General features: G+C 39.8%; 1 protein-coding gene across 10 annotated transcripts in view; it reads left to right on the top strand.

Annotated features, from left to right (window-relative positions):
• Positions 1-21,827, top strand: part of CASK (calcium/calmodulin dependent serine protein kinase) — a 353,223-nt gene that overhangs the window by 222,291 nt on the left and 109,105 nt on the right. For all 10 annotated transcript variants that reach the window (XM_025204952.1, XM_014520563.2, XM_025204959.1 and 7 more), the window contains one exon: positions 1,624-1,723. In XM_025204952.1, the coding sequence (XP_025060737.1) occupies positions 1,624-1,723 (100 nt within the window). The remainder of the gene's footprint in view (positions 1-1,623; positions 1,724-21,827) is intronic.

The raw sequence follows: 21,827 nt of genomic DNA on the forward strand, positions 1-21,827 counted from the left end.
GTCCCTGGGATCTTCAGGGCATGTCTCATTAAGCCTGGAAAGTGGAGGGGTTCCCTGTTTACTACGGCACACCCTAGAGATTTTGGGGGCATATCTCAGTAAGCAGGGAAAGCCAGGCAGGCACTCTCAGAGCTTGAGGGTCCCAATCCTACACAGAAATTCCAGGATTACACAGGACAGGGCTTCTCAAGCCCTGGCAGAATGTTGCCTGTTGTCCTGTAGCATCAATAAATGAGACAACAAGCAATGTTTCACCAACTGAAGAAGATCAGCTGTGCCAGGACACATCCTGGCACAGCCAATCTACAAGAGGAACGTTTGTGGGATGGTGGACCAGATCCCAACCACACCCTATTACCAGTGCAGGGGAAGCCTGGCAAATAGCAAGCCAGATGCTTTGTGGTCCCCTGGCTGGGTATGCCGATCATCTGATCAGCACTGGCCACATGTTCAGTCTAAGACACAATGGGAACCAGCCCCAAAGGTTTATACACATTTTTATCACACCATTAACTGCATGAACTTGTGGTTGGGTTATTACTTATACACAATTAACTAGTTAATCACATCCTAAATGTTATGTCTACCAGAGGCCTAAATGTCTGCAAGGTGGATTAAGTTCTGGTCCTTAATATATGTCTTTATATGTTAATATTCTAGGCAGAAATCTTCATTGATCATCCCTTGAAATTAATACATCTATTAAAACTAACATGTCTATAAAAGCTTAACTTTTATCTCAGATACACCAGTGTTACAAAGGAAGGAGCCCCTAAAACAAATAACTGAAACTTTAAAGATGACAGCTGCTTTCAGCCGTAGTGCAAATTTGTTCTGCATATGTATAAAGTAGCTGATTTACTAAAAGATTATTCTTCTTTGTGTGAGTTGTTTGCATAAGTAAGAAATGTGCTGTTATACCTCTGTGATGCACCACAATAGGTCATCCTGCCATTTGATTGTAACAGTCCAAAAACACAAGCGAATTTATTTCTTTTTAAATACTACAGACAGCTGCCTAATTTATTTCATTTTTAAAATGGTAAGAATTTTGAGAGAGTAAAAAATGAAGTGGGGAGTAGAGTTATTTCTATCATAATAACTCATTCTCTGAGATTAGTTTAATACTCTCCTAAGTCTGAACTAAAATGAGATCAAAGGAGACCACATCAAAGCTTGAACTTGCACCTCTGGAGCCCTAGCAAGACACCTCAACCACTCTTCCTCTGCACCCAGTGATTGCAGTGTAGTTGACTTTTAACACTGTCAGTCCCTTTCTAACCATGCAAGACAAATGGATTCCCCTGGATGGCTGCCATTGGCATGACAGATGGCACCCCTGCTTTCTCATGAATTCGTTCAACATGCTCATTTCTGAGTAGCCGTTATCTTCTTATGAGGTTTCAAGACAATAGCTCTACCTTTGGTCTCTCAAACCGAATGATAAACCAGCTTGATGTCATTTGCAGTAGTTGTGGCCCTGTAGATAGAGGAGAGATTTCATGTTTGCTCACTCCAACGGTGCAGGGAATCTTGGGTGCTCCCATTCTGAGTGACTGAGAATGTTTGGAAGTGTTGTGCTTCTCGGCTGCTGGCAACTTAAACTTGTTGTTTTTTATTCAGGGGGCAGTACTAGCAGCTGTATCAAGCCACAAATTCAACTCATTCTATGGGGATCCCCCTGAAGAGCTGCCAGACTTCTCTGAAGACCCTACCTCCTCAGGTAAATAATTTCATTGAAAGCATACTTATCTGTCTCATTCAGTTTTTAAACTCACTTCAGTCCTGTGCGTTTGGTAATTCTCTGTCTTTCATAAAGCTGCATGTTAAGTTCGAGTTTAAATGTGACAATTTCAGTAGCTTTAATGACTCAGAGGACTTTGAAAAGAATAATTTTATAGAGTGTTACAGGCCAGCCTTCTGAATTTTTATTCAGCCTAAGTGTGTCTTTATGTTTATCTGCATATGTTTCATAAGCCTGAGAGTTTCTTCAAATTGTGATTTCTGTCATTGGGTGCAAGTCAGATTCCCCTCTTCTAATATTTTTCATTATGTGCATCTTTATCAACTAAAATGTGTTGTTTCTCTTTTCTTAAAGAACAATGTTAAAAAAAATTATTTGTACAAGACAGTTAATGGTTTGCATAAATAAGCATTTTATATAACTGAAGGCAAGCAGAATTACTTGTGCTTATTGCACATTTTCTTAAAAACGAAATAGTATTTTACATCCAGATACTATAGCATTTATCAATACAAGAGCCTGAAAGGTTAGTTTACTAGAACAGCAGTTGGCGACATTTCAGAGGTGCAGGTCAAAACAATGCAGTTTGGGCTTTTCCTTGCTGCCACTTCTCCCCGCCCTTGACTACAGCCCAGGCACAGCTCCCAGCCACCTCAGCCCCGGTGCAGACGTGGGCAAAGCCCTCTGCCACTGGAACACTGCTAAAGCCCTCTGTTGACAACAGGCTGCTAAAGTCCCCTGGCTCCATAGGCTAGACATATGTTGCTGACCCTAGAATATGTTTCAGGAACTTAATTATGTTTTGGACTGGTGGAGGAAAACAGAGGAAGTTGACTTCTTATGTATTCTTTACAGAAAATAGGTATTATATGTTTTTTAAAAGTATTTCCATTTAACTAATATAGTGTCAGCATTTTCAAACTTGGCTACCCAAAATCCACATTTAGGGGACAAAATAGGAAGTTTGAGAATCAGAGGCGTTTGGTGCTTCGGTGAAGCCAACAGGAACTTTGGACCAGTTATTTAGATGTCTAAGGCTCCTGAAAAACATTCATTTGCAAGCACAATGGGATCTGATCTCTAATCCCAACAATCATGCCTCTTGCCATGCCACATGTGCATGGCAGGAGACACAATTGTGGAATCAGGGCTCAGGTCCCAAACATGCCATATTGCTGATACAGGGGGAACCCCAGATCATGATTAATTGTTTAATTGTGTCTTAAGTATGCCTGCCTGGGACCTAATTAGTCAGGATATAAGCACTTCACTTCAGGCACCTGACTTTAATTATTCAATGTATTGCTGATGTGGCTTTTTTAGAGAGATCTTATTTTGGTGTTCTGACTTGGCTTTGTTTGAAGTACATTGAGAGCTTTCTTGTTTCCTGATGCTTCTTCAGTCCTGATAAAATAAATGTATAGGGTAGTGATGACAACTTTTCCTGTTCTGAAAGTCTAAGTTTCCTTATTTCAGTTTTCTGTCTCATATCAACAGGATATGCCTCTTCCTCATTTGTGTGATGTGGTTGCAGACATCAGTAGATGTCACAGGCCTGGGTTTTCCTCTTTTTTTTTTCTAGCAACCATATGTTTGGAAACTTGCGTATGTGCACTCTAGAATCTTACAGATTGGCTCTCTTGTCACCTCTTACTAACCTCTGCAAGAAGTGGCACAGTAGATTGAATTCATCTGGGAGGGAACTAAACCAAGCTTCTGCTTCCCAAGATGTCAGCTATTGATTTCCTTGGAGACTAACCCAAGGTTCAAGAAACATTTTTTGGAAGGAAAAATGTTTCCTGGTGCCTGGCAGCTGGTTTAAAATTTGAATTCCCTAAGCTCATAGCTCTGTTAGTTAAGGTAGAATAAACTTCCTGAGGCTTCCAGGAAAAGAGCCATAGGACAGCTTCTAGTCCCTTCAAATAGTTAGGCACAAAAATCAACTTGACCCCTTTTCCCCGCCCCCAACAAAAAGGCATTTCAAAAGCATCAGCTGTGTTTTCAAATGTTGTAGCCTGCTTATAACAATTATGTTAGCTCTTAGCCCTGGTATTTTCAAAATAAACTAATAGAATTAGGCATCAAACTGAATCTCAAGTAGAAAGGTTGCATCTAATTCTTAGGTTCCTTTAATTCCCAGCCTGAATGGTTATGCCTTTACATTTTACATCTGGGACGACAGTACACATAAATATCCAGTAGTATGGATGCCTAGTTAGACTTTCAAAATATCTTATCTTGGTCAAAATATCTTATCTCCTCCAGCTCTACCCTTACACAGTAGCACAAAATTTCTAGTAATTCATTAACCTCAGTCTGTGATATTGCTCTTGCTCTCAGGTGATGCTGGACTCCTTGAACCTCATACCTGTGGAGTAATGGCCAGAGATACAAGGAAACTATAATAAATGGATAATAGTCAAGCATGTGGAAGATTACGTTGGGTATTTTGCCTAAATGGTCAGAGGGCTTTCCAGTGAGCAAAAGCAAAACATAACTTAATCTGACAGGAATTAAAACAGATAGTCTGCTGTTTTTAAATGAAGTTTATTCCCTACCACCACTGACATCCTTTTTGTTCTTGGCCCCTAGATGTTGCATTAGCTCTTTTTGTCCGTCCCGCCCAATGGACTGTGTGTAATCATCTCTCTAACAGCACATCCTCTTTGGGTTGACTAGTTCCTTCCTTTATCAGCAAGGCTTCTTAAAGAGCATACTCCAACAACTTGCTTTCTGTCAAAGCTATCAGTACAGCAGAGCTTTGCACAGTACATGGCATGGTTTCAAATTCCGGTGTCCCTGTCACCACCACCTGCTGGAGCAATTCATTTTATATCTAAAGCATTGAAGTAGCCTTTCTCACTCTCGCCCATCCTGAGGCTCAGTTTTACATTCAGAGTACTGCATAAGCAAGTACTGTTAATATGTGAAGACAAAAAAAATGATTCGAAGTTCATGATTTTACTCGATCCTCCACTCATCTTATTGTTTATAAATACTCCAGGAATTTGAAATCAGTTTGTGCTAATTACATGATGCAGTACTGAAGTACGACAATCAAAATTAATTTTCTTGCATTGTGTTCAAATGTACTATGTATTCAAATGTACTATGTGTATATATATATTTTTTATTTTTAGAGTTAGTCATAGATTCATAGATGTTTGGGTCAGAAGGGACCTCAGTAGATCATCAAGTCTGACCCCTTGCCCTGGGCAGGAAAGAGTACTCGTGTCACAATACCCCAGCTAGGTGTTTAGACAACTCCAGCCAGGTACTTGTCCAGTCTCCTCTTAAAAACCCCCAAGGTAGAGGAGATCACCATCTGCTTTGGAAGCCCGTTCCAGATTCTGGCGACTCTAACCATGAAGCAGTTCTTTCTAATGTCCAACCTAAATCTGCTCTCCATCAGTTTGTGGCCCATTGTTCCTAGTTACTCCAAAGGGTACCCTGGTAAACAGAGCATCTCCTATTCCTTGTTCCTCCTTCCCCCCCGCCCCTCCCATTGAATTTGTAGGCAGCCACAAGATCACCTCTCAGCCTTCTCTTGCAGAGGCTGAAGAGATCTGGGTCCCTCAATCTCTCCTCATAGGGCTTTGCCTGCAGGCCCCTAACCATACGAGTGGCCCTCCTCTGAACCCTTTTGAGGTTGTCCACATCCCTCTTGAAGTGCAGCACCCAAAACAGGACACAGTATTCCAACTGCGGCCTGACCAATGCTGCATAGAGTTTTTACATACGAGTTCTGTGAAAAAAATTTCCAAGTGGCTCCAAATTATTATTTTAAATTATAACAGCACCCTGTTGTTGCTGAATGCTATATAAATATGCAGTAAAAACAGTCTGTGCTCTAGGTAACAGCAACACAAGTATGCCTCTTGTAGGTTAGCTGTAAATTGACACCTGCTTACTTGTGTCAATTTACAACTAACCTACAAGGTGTAAATCAAATGGTAGTGTTCCGATAACTCTATAAGAAGTGAGTCATGAAGAATTTGAAGGAATAAGATAATGGCTTTATAGATTTTTCTGGGAAATTTGCTAAATGTTTCTTATCCAAAAGTGATTTCTTTTTAACACTGATATTTTCATTACGTGACTTCTTTTGGAGTACAGTGGACAACCGTAAACAACTAAAATTACAGCTACTTTATAATTTTGCATTCAAATTTAATTAATACATCTTTTACTAATCTTCATAGCTCTAAGATCTGAAGCTGGTCGTCTTTTTTAAACTACTTCCAACCAACATTAAAACTATTGGCTTTTTTTCCCTTACATTATATTACTGTAATATAAAGCATTTTATTTCTGCAGATTTAACTTCCTTGCTCATCTGCTTGAGCATCAGATAAAGGAGAGAAAGGTCATGGAATAGCTTGAACTATTAGCTCTGGAGACTGAATTGGAAAAGATTGTTGTTCATGGATACTGGAGTCTTTTGCTGAGATTCAGAGTATTCAAGGTTTTAGCCCAAGAGTAAACTCCTGTGCTTAGCTAATAAATAGTAAACAGCACAAAAATCATAATCTATGCTTTGACTTTTCATTTAGATATGCCTTTTTGTAGCCTGACTTTCAGAACTGCTGAACAACTGTGAGACTAACTGAAGTCAGTCGGTGCCACCCATGCTCAAAATCAGCTCATTGGGGGTTTTTTGGGTTTTTTTAAGGAAAGCCAACCCTATCTTTCATTTAGGAAACCTTTAAAATATAGGCTCATTCTTAAGTTATTTGGTTATAGTGTATATATACTCTAAAAGTTAGTGATCATTTTGTAGTATCTTCATATGCCATCATTTGTTTTCATTCATTTCAAGTGGATCTAAATACTCATATGAATGCATTTTATAATTGTTTCAGTTTAACCACAAAGTATTCCACAGCATGTTATCTAAAAGACTGACTGACAGGATGTACGCATTTAGTTTGTGCTGCAGGCTAACAACTTTTTGCAACATTTCATGATCACCTCTGCTTTCTGAGTTGTGTGGTAAATGTCTTAACATAAAAGCAGCACATGCTTACTAAACGTAAAGCTGATGTTTAATACCTACATCATTGCGGTTCTGAGTCCTTTAATTGCAAGGTACTGAGTTCATATTGTCTTCTCTTTATTAACATAATTTGAAAATTATTTTTGTTTCAAGGTTACTATGTGTTAATTGAAAATCTCGCATAAGAGTTTGTTCCTTCAGAGTCTATTTTGGCATAGTAATGATAGCTCTAGATAGGAATCCTTCATGACCAGCACTGAAAAGTTAAAAAAAAAAAAAAAACAAAACAAAACAAACAAACAAAAAAAACACACAAACTGCTAGCCTTTCACTATGAAAAAAAAGATGTCTGGCCTAGGCTTAGGCTTTAGTGCTACAAACATATTTGTGAGTAACTTCACGCATGAGTCCTTCCATGAAATACAGTTTTCAGGATGCATTCCTTAGTCTAGAGTTTAAAATACTAGTGGTCGCCATTCGCACCAAACAGAATGCAATATATATTATAGTAGTGGAAAAAACTGTGATCACCAGTTTTATATATGCTTGTTAAGGGCACAACGTGACAGCTTTTGACCATCAGCATTTGAAAGATACAACCGACTTGTTAATGGTACCATATTTACCTGAATCAAAAATTAAATCAAATTTAAAACAACCCCAATAATGAGATTCTAGACATGGAAAATATATAAATTTGTTATAATTTTCCATGTCTACAACCTAATTCTTGGAGGTTCATCTTAAATTTTGCCTCAGCTCTACAGCAAGCAGCAGCAGGGGGCAGGTAGTGGGGAGCCAATGGCTTGACCCCTGCCCCTTGCCACCTGTCCCTACACCACCACTCACCCCCGCACCCCCACAGCCTTCCTCCCCATGGTGCCTGTACACCCTGCTACCTGCCCCCAACTTGCACTCCGGACACCTCCCTGACCCTAGTTTCGACCCCCGCCCCCCGCTGCCTGCCCCATGTGACATAAAAATAACAAGAATTCTGAAAATTTGAGTATTGCTGGTGGACTGTGCAATATAAATAGTTAATTGTATGAGACTTTTCATAAGGACCTTTTTGCTGATGTTAGATTTAACTATTTGAAATAGTGCTTTTTCAGAGTGTTTGTATGTTTCCTCTTTCAATTATTTGAGTTTGTCTTCCTCTTCCTTATTGTGGAAATAAGATATACTTATTGTATCATCATGCCATAATGCTGCTAATTAAAAACAGAAACAAAATATGTGCCTTCTAATGTGCCACATAACCTAAACTCCAAAACTCTTGCAAAACAAATGTAATTCAGTATTAGACCTGCTAAAAATTAAACTAATTACAGTTAAGAGTATGAAAGCTTACCTTGCAGCACTCAGGAATCTTTCATTTTTATTCATTTTCAGTGAATAGGTTATGAATTGTTCAAACTAACAGTAATTTATGTACATTACCTTTAAAAATTGATGCAGCCAGCATCAGAAAAAAATGTGGTGTTTTAGGTGCCTAGTGTGTGCAAAGGGGTTACCTTGCTACCTTCCCCAATTATGAATTATCAATTTATTTTTTCCCTCCACACACCATTTGGCTCGCATGTAGAAATCTTTTAAAAATTTAAATAAAAATTCTGGTCATATTGTTTGTTTATAGTATTTGTAGCTAAACTAGCTTGCCAAGTTGCAGCTTTCTAACTTGCTTGTTCTGAAATCTTCATACTGTTTGTTGTTTGTCCAAATGCTGCCTTCCTACTAGGACTTCTAGCAGCAGAAAGTAGGTACCCCTTCGTTTTCCTCTAAGGCTTCTAGTTCTGCTATAGTGTGTGGCTTTGCATGTTTAAACACAGCTTTTTTGTTTTCTTCCTTAGCTTGCCCTGTTTCAGTTTTAATACTGCCTATAGAAGGAAGAAAGTCTTCCGTTACCCTAGCAGGAATTTTTCAGAACAGTCAATCAGAGTTAAAAGTCCTTCTTGTAAAATGTAACGCATTCGTTTAGAGGCAGTATTAAAATTAGTTATGTATTTCTTGTTTAACTATTTATAATCAGATCTGTACTTTACAAGTGAAATAAAAATGCCATTAAGTGCTATAAAGAAAAGGATAACATTTCCAACTTTTGTATTTTGATTCCCAAATTAATTTTCCCAAAGATCAGTGGCTCTTTCTCCTGAATACTAAATATGTGCTCTAGCATGAGACATATTTTTAAGTGATTTTGCTTCAGTGCCTTTGCATGATATTTTGTTTTGTTTTATGTGTTGGTGTGATGTATAGTATATGCATATACGTACATGTATATGTGTATAACTGATTTAAAATGCGTATATGCCGTATTTGTCTCCATATGTCAGGAATACTATAAAAGGATAGGAATAGAGTTGTGTTGTAAATTTAACTACATGCTAAGAGAGGGGCTAAAATCTAAGCATTTCCAGAACCAACATAATTTATATTGGTCAGAACAAACACGTTTTCTCAGGATAAGAAGATGAATTTCTTCTGTGTCACTGAGAATAGTTCTAACCCAAATCACAAGAGTTTCAAAAACAGCAAATTCTGTATCTTGAACTCAAGGTGAAATGTTACTTTTAGAACCCTTGTATGTGTTTTGGGTCAGCAAATGTTGCCACTTTAATCAGGTCTAGATTCACATAGCAAGATGTGAGTTCTTGGTCTTGGGTCCTCTTTTCTAAATCCACTCTCCTACTGTTGATTTTTTTTTGCTTGTTTTTTTTCCTTTTTCCCCCCTCCTAAACTGACCTGCCATGAAATGGAAACTAGAGTTTCTAGACACCCACTCTTACACAGCAAAGGGAAGGAGGAGAACAATCTGACACCTTTTCCCCACCATGTGTTTTCAGTGAGAACATTAATAGTGAGCCCTCTCTCAGCAGGCAGGAAGTGTAGGAGTGGTCTTTCCTCCAACAAGTTTAGACTGCTTTTTAGCCACCAAGAGGAGGTTCATTTGTGGTTGCAGGAAGAAGAAAGTTGTGTGCCTTCATATGAGGTAGACTGGCAGGAATGAATTGGGGAGGGCTTTTGTCAGGTGCAGCTGTGCTTCTTGTTTAATTGTGGGTCTCCTCTGAAAAGTGAGTACATAGAATGGCACCTTCTTGTTCAGCAAATCTACTCTGTCTGCATCTTCAGCCGTTCTAGGTAAGCCATATCCAGGGGCAGATTAAAGAAAAAGGCACAAAAAGGAGGAGAAAGGCTTCCTGTAACAGTCCAGCACGGGTTTGTGAAGAAGAAGAAAGCCAAAGATGTACTTTCAAAGTATAGATAGATACATAAATGTACCATTTAAATTGAGCCTCAGTTTATTGTTTCTTTCCATTGCTTCCTTCCTTTTCTCATGTTTCTATATCCATTTCTTTAATCCCTTCACTTCTGGTTTGTATGTACCCAATCTCTTCTGTTTTTACTCTCAATTTTTTCCTGTCTTTCCCTCATTGCTTTTCCTAACTGTGCCTGTTTCCTTCTCCCTTTCTCAGCATTTTCTTCTACATAACTATGTATGTGTTAAACTTGTACCCACTACTTCATTCCAGAGCTACCAAAAATCTGCACCTGCCCATCACAAGCATTTGCAGATGTAGTAACCTGTTGCCTCTGATTTTAATTTGAGCTTTTGAGAACCGGGGTACACTGAAGGAGAGGAGAAAGGGAGTGGTGAAGAAAACTGCGGTAGAAACCAACCTGTTCACCTTTGCTTTCTCTCAGTCTGAAAGGATGCAGCAGCACAAGTGAATGCGGGAGTTTGTGTCAGCATTTGTCAGTCCATCTTCCGCCTTTAATGAAAATGGTAGATTTATGTTTTTTTCTTATCCTGTTAACCCACAAAGCTAGCATGGGTAAGAGGCATCCAGATGGATTGTATTATTTGATATGCAGCAGTTGAGTTGTTAGGGATATCTTCCCTCAGAAGAAACAAGAGAGACTCTGAAATAATCTAAGGTAATGGCTTTTGAACCTTTTGCCACATACTTGCAAAATATTGATGCTCATACCCCCGTACTCTCTGCATATTCATTCCTTAGGAGGTATGTCAACACCAGCATCAACTCACAATAGTACCATTAGTTGGTGTGTGTTGACCAGTCAGAAGCTTCACCACCATTATTAACATTTAGGCGTATACCCCTTGGCAAAGTGCTGCATACCCCTGAGGGTACACATACACCCATTTGAAAACCACAGATCTAGGCATGGAGAGAATAGTGGAAGTCACTTCATTTGTACAGCAATAGAAGTTACACCAGGATCAGAAATGGACAGGTATGCAGCTGTTGTAAGGTAGTTGTACCCGGTAGATGGTTAATATTGCCCCTCATTGGTAGGGGAGGAGGTCATCAGCCAACTTGCCTTTCACAAACAGCTACTCTGGGGTGGCTGAGTTTGTACAGATGTTGCTAAGAAGATGGTTTAAAATAAAATATTTTGTTCGGGTCTTAAGCAATGGATATTCTGCCATTAGTAACTGTCATATTCCATATTGTGGAGCTGATCAGTGTTTGGTTGTTTGGGGGGGGAGGGAGGGGGTGTTTTGTTTCGTAAAGCACATTTATTATGGAATCAGAGAGCAATAACATCACACAGTGCTGCTTTTAGACAGTCACTTTTCCTGAGCAGTGCCGCTCGTTTTACTCACTCATCTCTATACACAGAAATATCAGTGACTTCACTCAATTCTCCTTATATTCTGTCTTCACTGTTCGTATATTTTTGCTTTCCCTGTTTCAGCTGTTAGCCTCATACTTCATCAGGAACTATTTGAGTAAAATTTATATAAATCCTACTTTCTGAAGTTCCAGTAAACAGTGTTTCAAAGGCCAATTTTTTTTTTTAATTTTGCTTCAGGGCTGGCACAGAGGAAGACAGGTAACAAGTAAAATAGGAAGTAGGAACTAAGTTAATTGTGCGCAGACTGAATTTGTTGCAGATTGCTGAATTACATTTAATGGTTAACTTTGGTTAGACAGTAAGTATATTGGATGGTAAATTCTTTGGCACAGAACCATAGTTTCTCATGTGTTTAGAAAAGTATATAGTGAGGCTCTGATCCAGATCAGGGCTTCTGGATTTGTCTACAGTGCTAATCATCATAAAAAGAAGCAGTCTAAGTGCTTGATTTTGGTTTAGGAACCTTAAAGGAACATTATATAGCTATGAAAATGTGAAAATTTCAGATTTACATTAGTTAGATTTTATCACTGCTCCTTTAATATAAATGTACCAGGGTCTTTTTTCTTCTAGACTTGTTCCCTGACTTAATTATTGCAAAGGACATGTGCCAGGGAATGTGTTGCTAAGCACACATTTTATTAGCATGTATCAAAGGGCTGCAGTTTTATTGATTTGGTAATACCTCCTACAACAGCTTTTATTGCGTATTGGAGGGTAATTCATAACTGTCCAAAGCTTTAAATAAGAATGTTTGACTTCAGGATATAAAAGGGTCTGAAATTTCATGCAGTCCACTGTAGCTAGAAATCCCCATAGCTTGCAGTGAGAAAGAGATCTGTTTATTTGACCCAGCTCTCAATGGCACAGTAGTGAATTTCAAAGTTAAGTTACAGAAAATAGTTCTTCCCTCACTTGAAGGCTTTGTGAGATGATACAGGAAGCCTGCTTCCGCCCATCTTTCTCATTTAGAGTCATAGTGAATTGAGTGGTTTTTGTTTGTATGGTTAGACTGAAGGTTCTTTAATGGATTATTATTATTGTTGTATTACAGTACCTTTGTAGTTATCAAGAGATAGCTAGCAGTCTGAAGTTAGAAAACAGGATAGGTATGCAGCTGTATAGACTAACTAAGATAAATATACTCCATATTTCCATGAACTGAAGTTCACTTCATCAGATGCTGTGAAAGGACACACAGAAAGTAGAGTGCGAGACAGAGAAAGGAATTAGAATACAAAAGACGAAGGAGGGAGGAGAAAGAGATGGAGGGGGAGGGAGCAGTGCTAGGGGAGAAAAGCAAACAAGCAGTGAACCCATAGGAACAAAGTAGGTCACAAGAGGTAATCCAGGTAAAGACAGGAATCCATAGTCCCTGTTTAAACTATATTTAACACAGTTCAGTTTGTGGATGATTCTTATCTTGCAATTTCCTGTTCAAATTGGTTTTAATTTTTGGGGGGGTTTTGCCTGAGAAAATCAATCCTGTGGTCAGTGATGGAGTGTCCGGGTGGGGGAGGGGGTGAAGTGTTCTGCCACAGGCTTTTTACTCATAAGCAAAATTCATTTACACTAGGTAAGCAAAAAGATCTACCGTTACCCAAAGACCTTACAGTCTAAGGATAAGAGATAACTAGATACAAGAGGACAAAAGTATCAGGACTCAGTAAAACAACTGTGGTCGCTGTGGCATAGCACATCAGCAGTGTAGCTATTACCAGACTTTTTTGCAGATGCTTGTTCACAGAGAGCTTCTCTCAAGTAAGAGGAAACAGCGTAGAAGAGCATACACAGGTGCTATTTTGAAAGTCTAAAAAGTGGACTGTGGGCACACCATACATTGGTTGGAGGTGAGAACTGATCTTTTAAAGCTGATAAAGGTGCAGTAACGTGAGGTTTAGGCTGAAGGGATTTGAAAATGAAGACAAGCAGCTTATGTTTGATGTAATAAAGAAGGAGGTGTAAAGCCAGTTAGAGAAGTAGGTGACAGGAATCTAACTTTTTTCATGAGCTCTTCACAGTCCCTACAGCACCTTCTATCTACATTTTCTTGATATTATTCTTAGACGAAAGAGATTGCCATATGCTAGACCCGTAATGTACCAGAACACTGATCTTGGAGGATTTAAGTACCCAGTACTGATTAGAAAGTAAACCAAATGAAACCCAAGTGAGACAACTGTTTGAAGAGATATTACTAGCTTGGTTTCTAATACAAATTGTCAAGCAGCTTTTCTAGGCAAAGGTGGATATAGTTCCAGTCTTATAGGTATAAGCCATGTGCAGTGTAATGTATACAATTAAAGCTGAAGAAAAGGATTTGGTTACAATATCATTAAGTCTGAAATAGCCACTGGTTGATATTGGGTATAGCAAAAGAAAAAGTATTGGATTTAAGTTGTGGATTTATTCACTGCTCTGCACAATAAGTTTTGTCTAGTCCCAACACTTTGAGACTGCATTTAGAGATCTAGGATGTGGGCCTTGCTCTATACTTAAATTTCATGTTTATCTGTAACTCTAGATTAACAGATGCAGTATTTGTAGCACTGTATTTCTGTTGTATTACTGAGTAATTAAAGGATTTGTTGTAATACATACATGGAAGGGGCAAGGATTTTGTTATGGTGATTTTTTTTTTTATTGGACTCACTGCATGGCTGGAATAAAAGCTGTGGACACACGCACAAATGATCTGGGAAAATTACCATAGATTTGTTCTCCTGATAGAAAAACTTACCTAAAGATATCTAAACAGACATTTGAATGCTGAGCCCCTGAAGAGCAGAAATCCTTCAGGGCTAACTCAGTGCAGCCAGGGGGCCCTGTGTTCACATCTCAGCATGGTCTCTCAGTCTACCCAGAGAAAGAATAGCAGCAGTGCACAGGGCAACCCAGATTGGCTGACCCAGACTGATCAGTCAGCCTGTGTCTCTCTGCAGCACAACGTAGGATTGTGAAGGGGACATGTTTTGCTCCCTGCATGGTTGGAGTAGCAGAGTCGAACAAACAAGACACTACCTCCCAGGTTGGGATAGGAGCAAAGCACCTGGGATGCTGGAAGAATGTGGTGTGGCTTCTCTCAGAAGCAAACACATACAGACATTCATTCTTCCAGGATAAACTCTCATGGGAGTGATTTAACCCTAGTTGTTTTCAGGTTAAGACAAGAAATACACACAAGAATTATGAATGAAATCAGTGATGATAATAGCTTTGATGTTCTTTTATCTATCCAAGTAGGGTAAAGGACAAAATACACCATATAATTAAGTAGAGCTGGAAAAAATGAAAATAGAAATAAACAGAAATTTTGCAGAATTTTAGCAAAGGAAACAGAAGGTGCTTTTGGAAAGAAAAAAAACTAATAATAAGGATTGCCAGTGGGATAGTGCATATATCGGCTTTTGATACTCCTTATATTTGTAGATAAGTGAACAATTTGAATAAGAATAAATGGTGTCAGATAGCCTCTTGTTATTTCAAATTTGGATGTATTGCTAATAATAATGAACAGTTGCAACCCAGGTAAATACTGTATTTACTTGAATCTAAAATGAGATTTCTTCCCCCAGTCAGCATGAGGAAAAAAGCCCCTTGATTTAGATTAACGCAGAAAGTGGAAGGAGGCAGGGACAAGTGGGTGCTGCGGCTCTGAATCTGGCCCTGAGCCTGTCAGGGCCAGAGTCAGACCCAAAGCAACCTCCTGCCCCCTTCCACTTGCCCTGTGCAGCTTGGCTTTGTCTCAGGTTGGATTCCCTCCCAAGCACAGAATAACCTCCATCCTCTGCCCAGCCAGTCAGCAGTGCCGCCTCTGCTCCATGGCCTGCCAAGGGCTGTGCTTACATGTTCTGTGACCCAGCAGGAAACATAGCCGGAGCAGCATCTGATAGTAAGGCAGGGTGGGGGAGGCAGAGACTGTGGGGAGGCAGGGGGAAGGGGCAGAGACCCAGGAGAGTGAGGGGAAAGAGGCAGAGATAGTGAGCGAAAGGGAAGGGACAGAAACTGGGAAGCTGGGAGTGGGTGGTGCAGCTGGCGGGGAGCAGGAAGGCTTGAGCAGGAAGATGTGGCGGGGCACAGAGCAAGGGGGCCTCCTGCCCCCCTCCCCCCAGCCACTGCTTTCCCTGCTGTAGCAGTGTGGGGGGGGAGGGGACAGGGGAGGGAATTAAGGCAACCCCCAAATAATTAGATTTTATACCTGGAAAATTTGAAATATATATAAATTTTCGATATATAGAATCTAATTATTGGAGGGCCATCTTAGATTCCTGTAAATATGGTACTGTATATAGTAACACTAGTAAATGGAAGTTTCAAGGAACAGTAAAGACAGAAGTCCAAAATGTAGAAGTCTATATTTTCATGAGAAATTTTCAAGCAGTGTTCCAGTCATAAAAAGATTTTATATCCCAGTCCTTCTCAGCCCCACTGGCAAGCCTTTGCACCTGTGCAGGTTCTTCCCTTGTACTTTCTTTTTGTAGGATCAGAGTGTTGGAGATTAATATAAGGATACTGTCTCAGTGCAAGCTTCAAAAGGTCTGAGTTTAGGGAGGGCAGGGAGATTATTTTTAAATAAAACTGATGATACTAGAGTGCCGGAACTAGAATCATTAGTACCCAAAATAATATCCAAACCCAGACAGGATAAGATCTTATTCATAGCTTCTTATTGGCTGAAACAATTTTGGCTGTCAGACTTCTTTCACATGTCCATTTATCCCTTATAGCCATTCCTCAGTATTCTCAAACATGATAGCCCAGAACCATGACCAGATGTTGCCCCCACACCTGTAGCTTATAGCCCCTAATATCCTGGACTTTGGTGGAGTACCTCTAAAAAATGTTATTCTTGACTGGTTCAAAAATCCTCAAACAGAAGAAACCATCTGCTAGGAAGACCTTTCCCCACTAATATAAATTTTTTTTTGTATATATTGACAGCCTAAAATGATCTGAATCCAGCTGAGGGTGTAGTACCATGATTCTCGACCACTATGCCACAAGATCATTTTAAGAGTGCCCTGGAGTGTCATGCAATATTTTCAGTGTAAGGTGTACAGACACCTACCTCTCATTCACAAGATAAACCTAGAGATTTCAAATACGAATCCATAGCGTCAGAAACATTCTGACCTTTTGAGGTCTTTCTGAGTTCTTTGCAACAGAAGAATTGCCCTATAATTTTTCTCTAGTAAAAAAAAAAAAAGAGCAACAGCTAAAAGCTGACATTTTCTGAGGGGTGCCTTGAGTCTAAGAAAGTTGGGAACCACTAGCCTGCTACCGCAGATTCTAAACTATATATTGCATCTTCTGCATCTGTAGTCCATCTTGCTTCAGTATCTTCACATCACTGTTTTCTGTCATCTGATGTTACTAAGATTCCTTAAAGACCACCTGCATGTTTAACCACCTGATAGAGAGCCATTTCCATCGTGAAATCTCAGCATCTTCCTAAAGCTCATGGAGCTTCCAGGCAGGCTGCCATCATGGAATGTCTGCAAGCTCCAAGCAGTTAAGTTCATACATTCCTACACACTCATATAGGAAGAAGGTGGTTCTGAAATTTCAAATACCTGAGTTTTACCTTAATCACCAACCTTCTTCCCAAAGCCATACTCAGTACTAGAAAAGAAACAGGTACATCCCTTGTGTATTTCTAGAGCCTGTGTCCAGAACAGGACTGTTTTAATCTAAACTGTCTTTGTGGATGTATCTAGCACCTGAAAAGCCAAGCTATCTCATCACAAAGAAATATCAAGGTGATCTCATGAGATATCTCCACTGACTCTTTTTTTTTTAGCGATAAATATCTCTTTGAATCTCATGGCGTGTGTAACATCTTCAGCCTTCTTCACAAGTGTACTAGTATCTGATTTGTACAGCAACCGTGTGGCACAGCTCACAGACTTCTGTTATACATTGCATTTTTTACATGGTATCTAAATTTGATGCCAGGCTTAGAGGAGAGAGAGACTCCAGTCATTTGACTGCACCTGGCACTCCTCATTCTCATCATCCAAAGGGGGATACTGCTTTCCAGTAATCAATAGTGGAATCCATGCTGACACATACCCAAAGAAGAAAGTGCTGCTTTCCATACAGTGACTGTAGTCCTTTGAGATTTTGTACTAAGTGCAGATCCCATAATCCTCCCTCTCTCCCACTTTTCATAGTCCTCAATAGTACAGGGTTTAAAATGCAGAGGAATTGAACAGGTTCTCAACCCAGTCTTCATTCTTTTACATGGGAGCACAAGGAGGAGCAAGGCATATGCAAGGCTCCAACAATAATTTATATATTTTTCCCCATACATGAGGCATGTGTGTTTGTGAAGATGTGACTACAATATCAAAAAGAATCACATGGAAGTTTTGACTGTTCTTCAGCAGTTAAAATCATAAACTTTCATAGATACTAGATTTAATTTTTTTATTAGAAAATGTTTTAAATTATTGTTATTTTACAGGATTTTGTAGAGTTGGAAGTCAAAATTGGACCCCGCACATTGTAGCAAGGTGGTATATGTTAATACAGTCTAAGACATGCAGTTATTCATATAGCGTACATTAGCTCAAGGTAAAAAGTTTAAGACAATGCTTTTGAGAGAAGAAAACTAGGACCTGTGCGTGATAATCACATTGGTACAGAGTTCTGTGTTCGTAAAACACTCCTAGATGTTGGTGTTAGTATGTAGCATACAATTGTTGGGGTGGATAATATTCAAGGCATTAATAGAGATACAGTGTGTGAGACAGGGGGTGGGGATTCAGTCCATCTCCTTGGTCTCAATTCTGTCAGTTAATCTCAGCCAGTGGTCTTTATACTGGCAATGGTGTGTGATATGCTCAATGGAGATGTCCCAGTGTACCATGGGATGGTATTGGATACAGTGAGGTGCCTCATCAGTTTCAAGTAGCAGTGGGATACTCTGCAGACTTGCAGGATATGCATTGCTTGGGGCCCTGTTCTCCAAGTGCCTTGACTATCAGCACCTGCACCATCACATCAGAACTTCTTGGCCATCTAGGCTCCGATCCTGCCAAATCACTTTAGCCTGTGCTTAAGTGCTTTGATAGACCAATAAATAGCAAGAGAAGAATGCTGCCTTTCAGGTTCTCTGCTATGTTTGGTCATAGGACAGTTGGAAGTGGTTGAAACAGAACATTTTTCTATCAGAAACTACCAAGTTCACGGAATTGAAACACTGACTTTTGACAGAGGCTAGGCAGGTTGACCAACCTATCTGCTTACCAGGTAACAATGTTTAAGGGTTTATCACAGCATCCGACCCATTGGAGCCCTGACCACAAATAGCGTCATACTTTTCCCGGGATTCATAGACCAGGCTTGTCCAACATGTGGCCCGCGGGCCACCATGTAGCCCTCCAAGCTGTTTTCTGAGGCCCGAGGTGCTGCGACACTGTACTTTCGTTTTGGGGGGGGGGATACCGCTTCCTGTGAGGTCTTTGAATATGGCTCGCCAGCCCACTGGGTGATAAAGTTCATGATCGAGCCCCACATTCAAAAAGGTTGGACACCCCTGGCTTACCTAGTTTTCTTCCAGCTCACACTTTCATCTTCCCATGCTCCTCAACACTCCACCTGGAAAGCTGCCAATGGCATTGCTACTCCTCGTCTCCCAGTTCTGAAGCAAATCACCAGGTTTGCGTCCTCTCAATCTAAAGAGCTGGGACTGAGAATTTTCAAAAGCTTCTGTTTTTAACAGTTATGAAACAGCGGTGCAAAAGTGTCCCTCCCACAAAAAGAAGGAGAAAAAAAGAAAATAAAATCCTATCCGACTTCTCATGGCACCTCAGAAAATGGAATTGTGTAGTTTTCACAGCATATAATTCATGTTTCCTCACAGCTCTGTTAATAGTGTAGATTTGTGGTCATTAACAGAGCCATAACAACAACAAAAAAGAAGGGGTGAGGGTAAATCTGTACCACAAAAATTGAGACCTGAAATTCTCTATGTCTAGTTCCTTCACCCATAGAATTTTTGACAAGTGTACTGGAAGACAAGATTCAGGTGTTTGAGTTAGTTGTGTATTTATTCTATTTTTTTTTTCAATTTAATAGAAAGACCTATAGAGGAGTTCTAGGTACCCCAATAATTAATCTTTCAACAACATAATACTTCTAGTAGAGTTAAAAAAAATTTAAATAGAAACAAATTAACTCACCTCAACTCATTGTCGCAGTGAATTTTGCTACAAAAAGATTTCTTTCCTTTCATTATCTCTGGAATAATATCTCAGCTGTCTCCAAAAAGCCCATAAAAATGAGTAAAATTAGTTTTGAAAAAAATCAAAATAACAGCCCTTTCAGCAGTCAAGCTGCACTGGTGGAGAGATACAGATTCCTGTTTTCCCACTGCTTAAACAAAGTTTGTGATACAAATAAAGGGTCCATCCACACCACCTTCAAAATATATACAGTCCTTTCTAAATGTCAGAGAAAGAGAATTTGACTCTTAATAGAGATAGGTGCACCAACTCAAATAAAATCAAAACACTAGCCTTAAAAAATTCTTGCAACTCTCAACCAATATTTAGAGATCTGAGAAACCTGAAATAAGTATATTTGTTTGTAATTTTATGTGCCTAGTTTTCTAGTTTTGCCAAAAGGGAATGAGTATGATTTGTTTCCATAATAGTTTGCTTCTCTTGGCACCAAGAATTAAACTTTTGAGAGATCTTTGTTCTCCAGAGAATTCTTACCAAATTTGCATACCAGGAAGGTTTAGATAAGTTTGTACAAGCATCTTCATGTCATTAACTCTCACTTTCTCTGATATAATAATAATATTCTGAAATCTGGAACTTTCAGATATCAGGAAATTATTGATATACCAAGCTTGGAAATATTAAGAAGTAAAATCTTGCACTTATCTTGAAGGGTCCTAAAGATCCCTACAAAATAAAATATAAAAAACGTAGTTAACAGTCTCAAATGAATCCTTACACTATTCCCTTGAATGTAAAACAGGTGTCAGCACCCCAGCACATGTGCCATAGCATGACACCAAGGCCATTTTGCTCGGAATGCCACAGTCGGCCTGGGCTCTGGGCAGCTGCCACCGACCATATAGCCTGGGCTACTCACAGCAGGTAGCCAGGAGGCTATAGTATAAGCCCTGCTGCAAGCAGTGCAGGTCTGTGGCAGGCAGCAGCTACCCAGAGCCTGGGCTGGCTGTGTCAGGCAGGCATGCCTCCGCTGTGTCAGGCAGACTGTACACCTGCTGTCCCCAGCCCCTTCCTGGCTGTGCACCCCAAGGTGCAGCCACCACCACTGTAGAGCCCGCCCAAAGCTCTGGAGCCCAGTACAGCTGTTTGCAGCCTCCTGGCTGCCTGCCACAGCCAACCTGGGCTCTGAGCAACTGCAGCAGGCGGCAGGCAGGCTGCAAACAGCTACACCGGGGTCCGGAGCCCCAGCACTGACTCCATGGTGGTGGTGGTAGTTGCACGTGCAACTTGGGGCCCACGGCAGGGAAGGGGCCAGGGCTGTGCAACCTAAGCCCTTTCCCCTGTGTCTGCCTGGGCATTTCACAGCTCCTCCACCATTTGCGTCCAGCATGCCAAGTCAAAGTGCAAATTGAGGCTGGGGTGTTTTTGGCACTCTGGTCAAAATGTTGCCAACCCCTGGTATAAAAGAAACTAGAAAGAGAATCTTGGGTAAAACTGTATTTAATGTGATAGGAGATACTTTACACTAACTTTGCTATGCTATACTGTGTCCCCTGCGCTCAGAAATTTTTACATAGTAGATTTTGTATGGTCTAATCTGAACGATCCCAGTTTTTCCTGGATATTTGTAAGAGGAAAAGGTAAAGTAATTGAGCTTTATGTCAGTGAAGAAGAGTGGGGGGTTGGTTTGGTTTTGTCTAAAATTAACTAGTACAAGTATTTCAGATTGCAGAGGAGATTACAGAAGCATTTTAGAGAGAGAAGAAATGATACAAACTCTTTGTTATAAAAGCTTTATATCCCCAAAAGCACAACCCTATATTAAATTGGAATATCCTTTATACATTCAGACACCTATATCCATTTCACATTTTCATGACCGAGCTCTGAGAAGCAGAATAAATGGATATATTGAGCAGGTTTTAGTAAAATATAGAATGATAAAGCAAATGCCTATGATTGAGAATTTGTTAATCAGAGATCATTTAGCAATTTTTTCATTTCCTGGTTTACAGTTCAATTTCCTGTGCTCTTACTCTTTCTTACTTCTCCCCTTACCAACAAACAGCTGAGTAATGGGTCAAATTTTCAGGTACTTGCAGCAAATGGTAGAAAAATAAGACATAGATGGTTAGATGCAGCAGATCCTATGTGAGCATTCTAAATTTAAAAAATACCAATCCTTATTGGTATCCCATTGAAAAGAATATACCAAAGACACGATAAAAGCAGGAAT

Source organism: Alligator sinensis, unplaced genomic scaffold, assembly GCF_000455745.1.
Source record: "Alligator sinensis unplaced genomic scaffold, ASM45574v1 scaffold243_1, whole genome shotgun sequence".
Taxonomy (NCBI): Eukaryota; Metazoa; Chordata; order Crocodylia; family Alligatoridae; genus Alligator; species Alligator sinensis.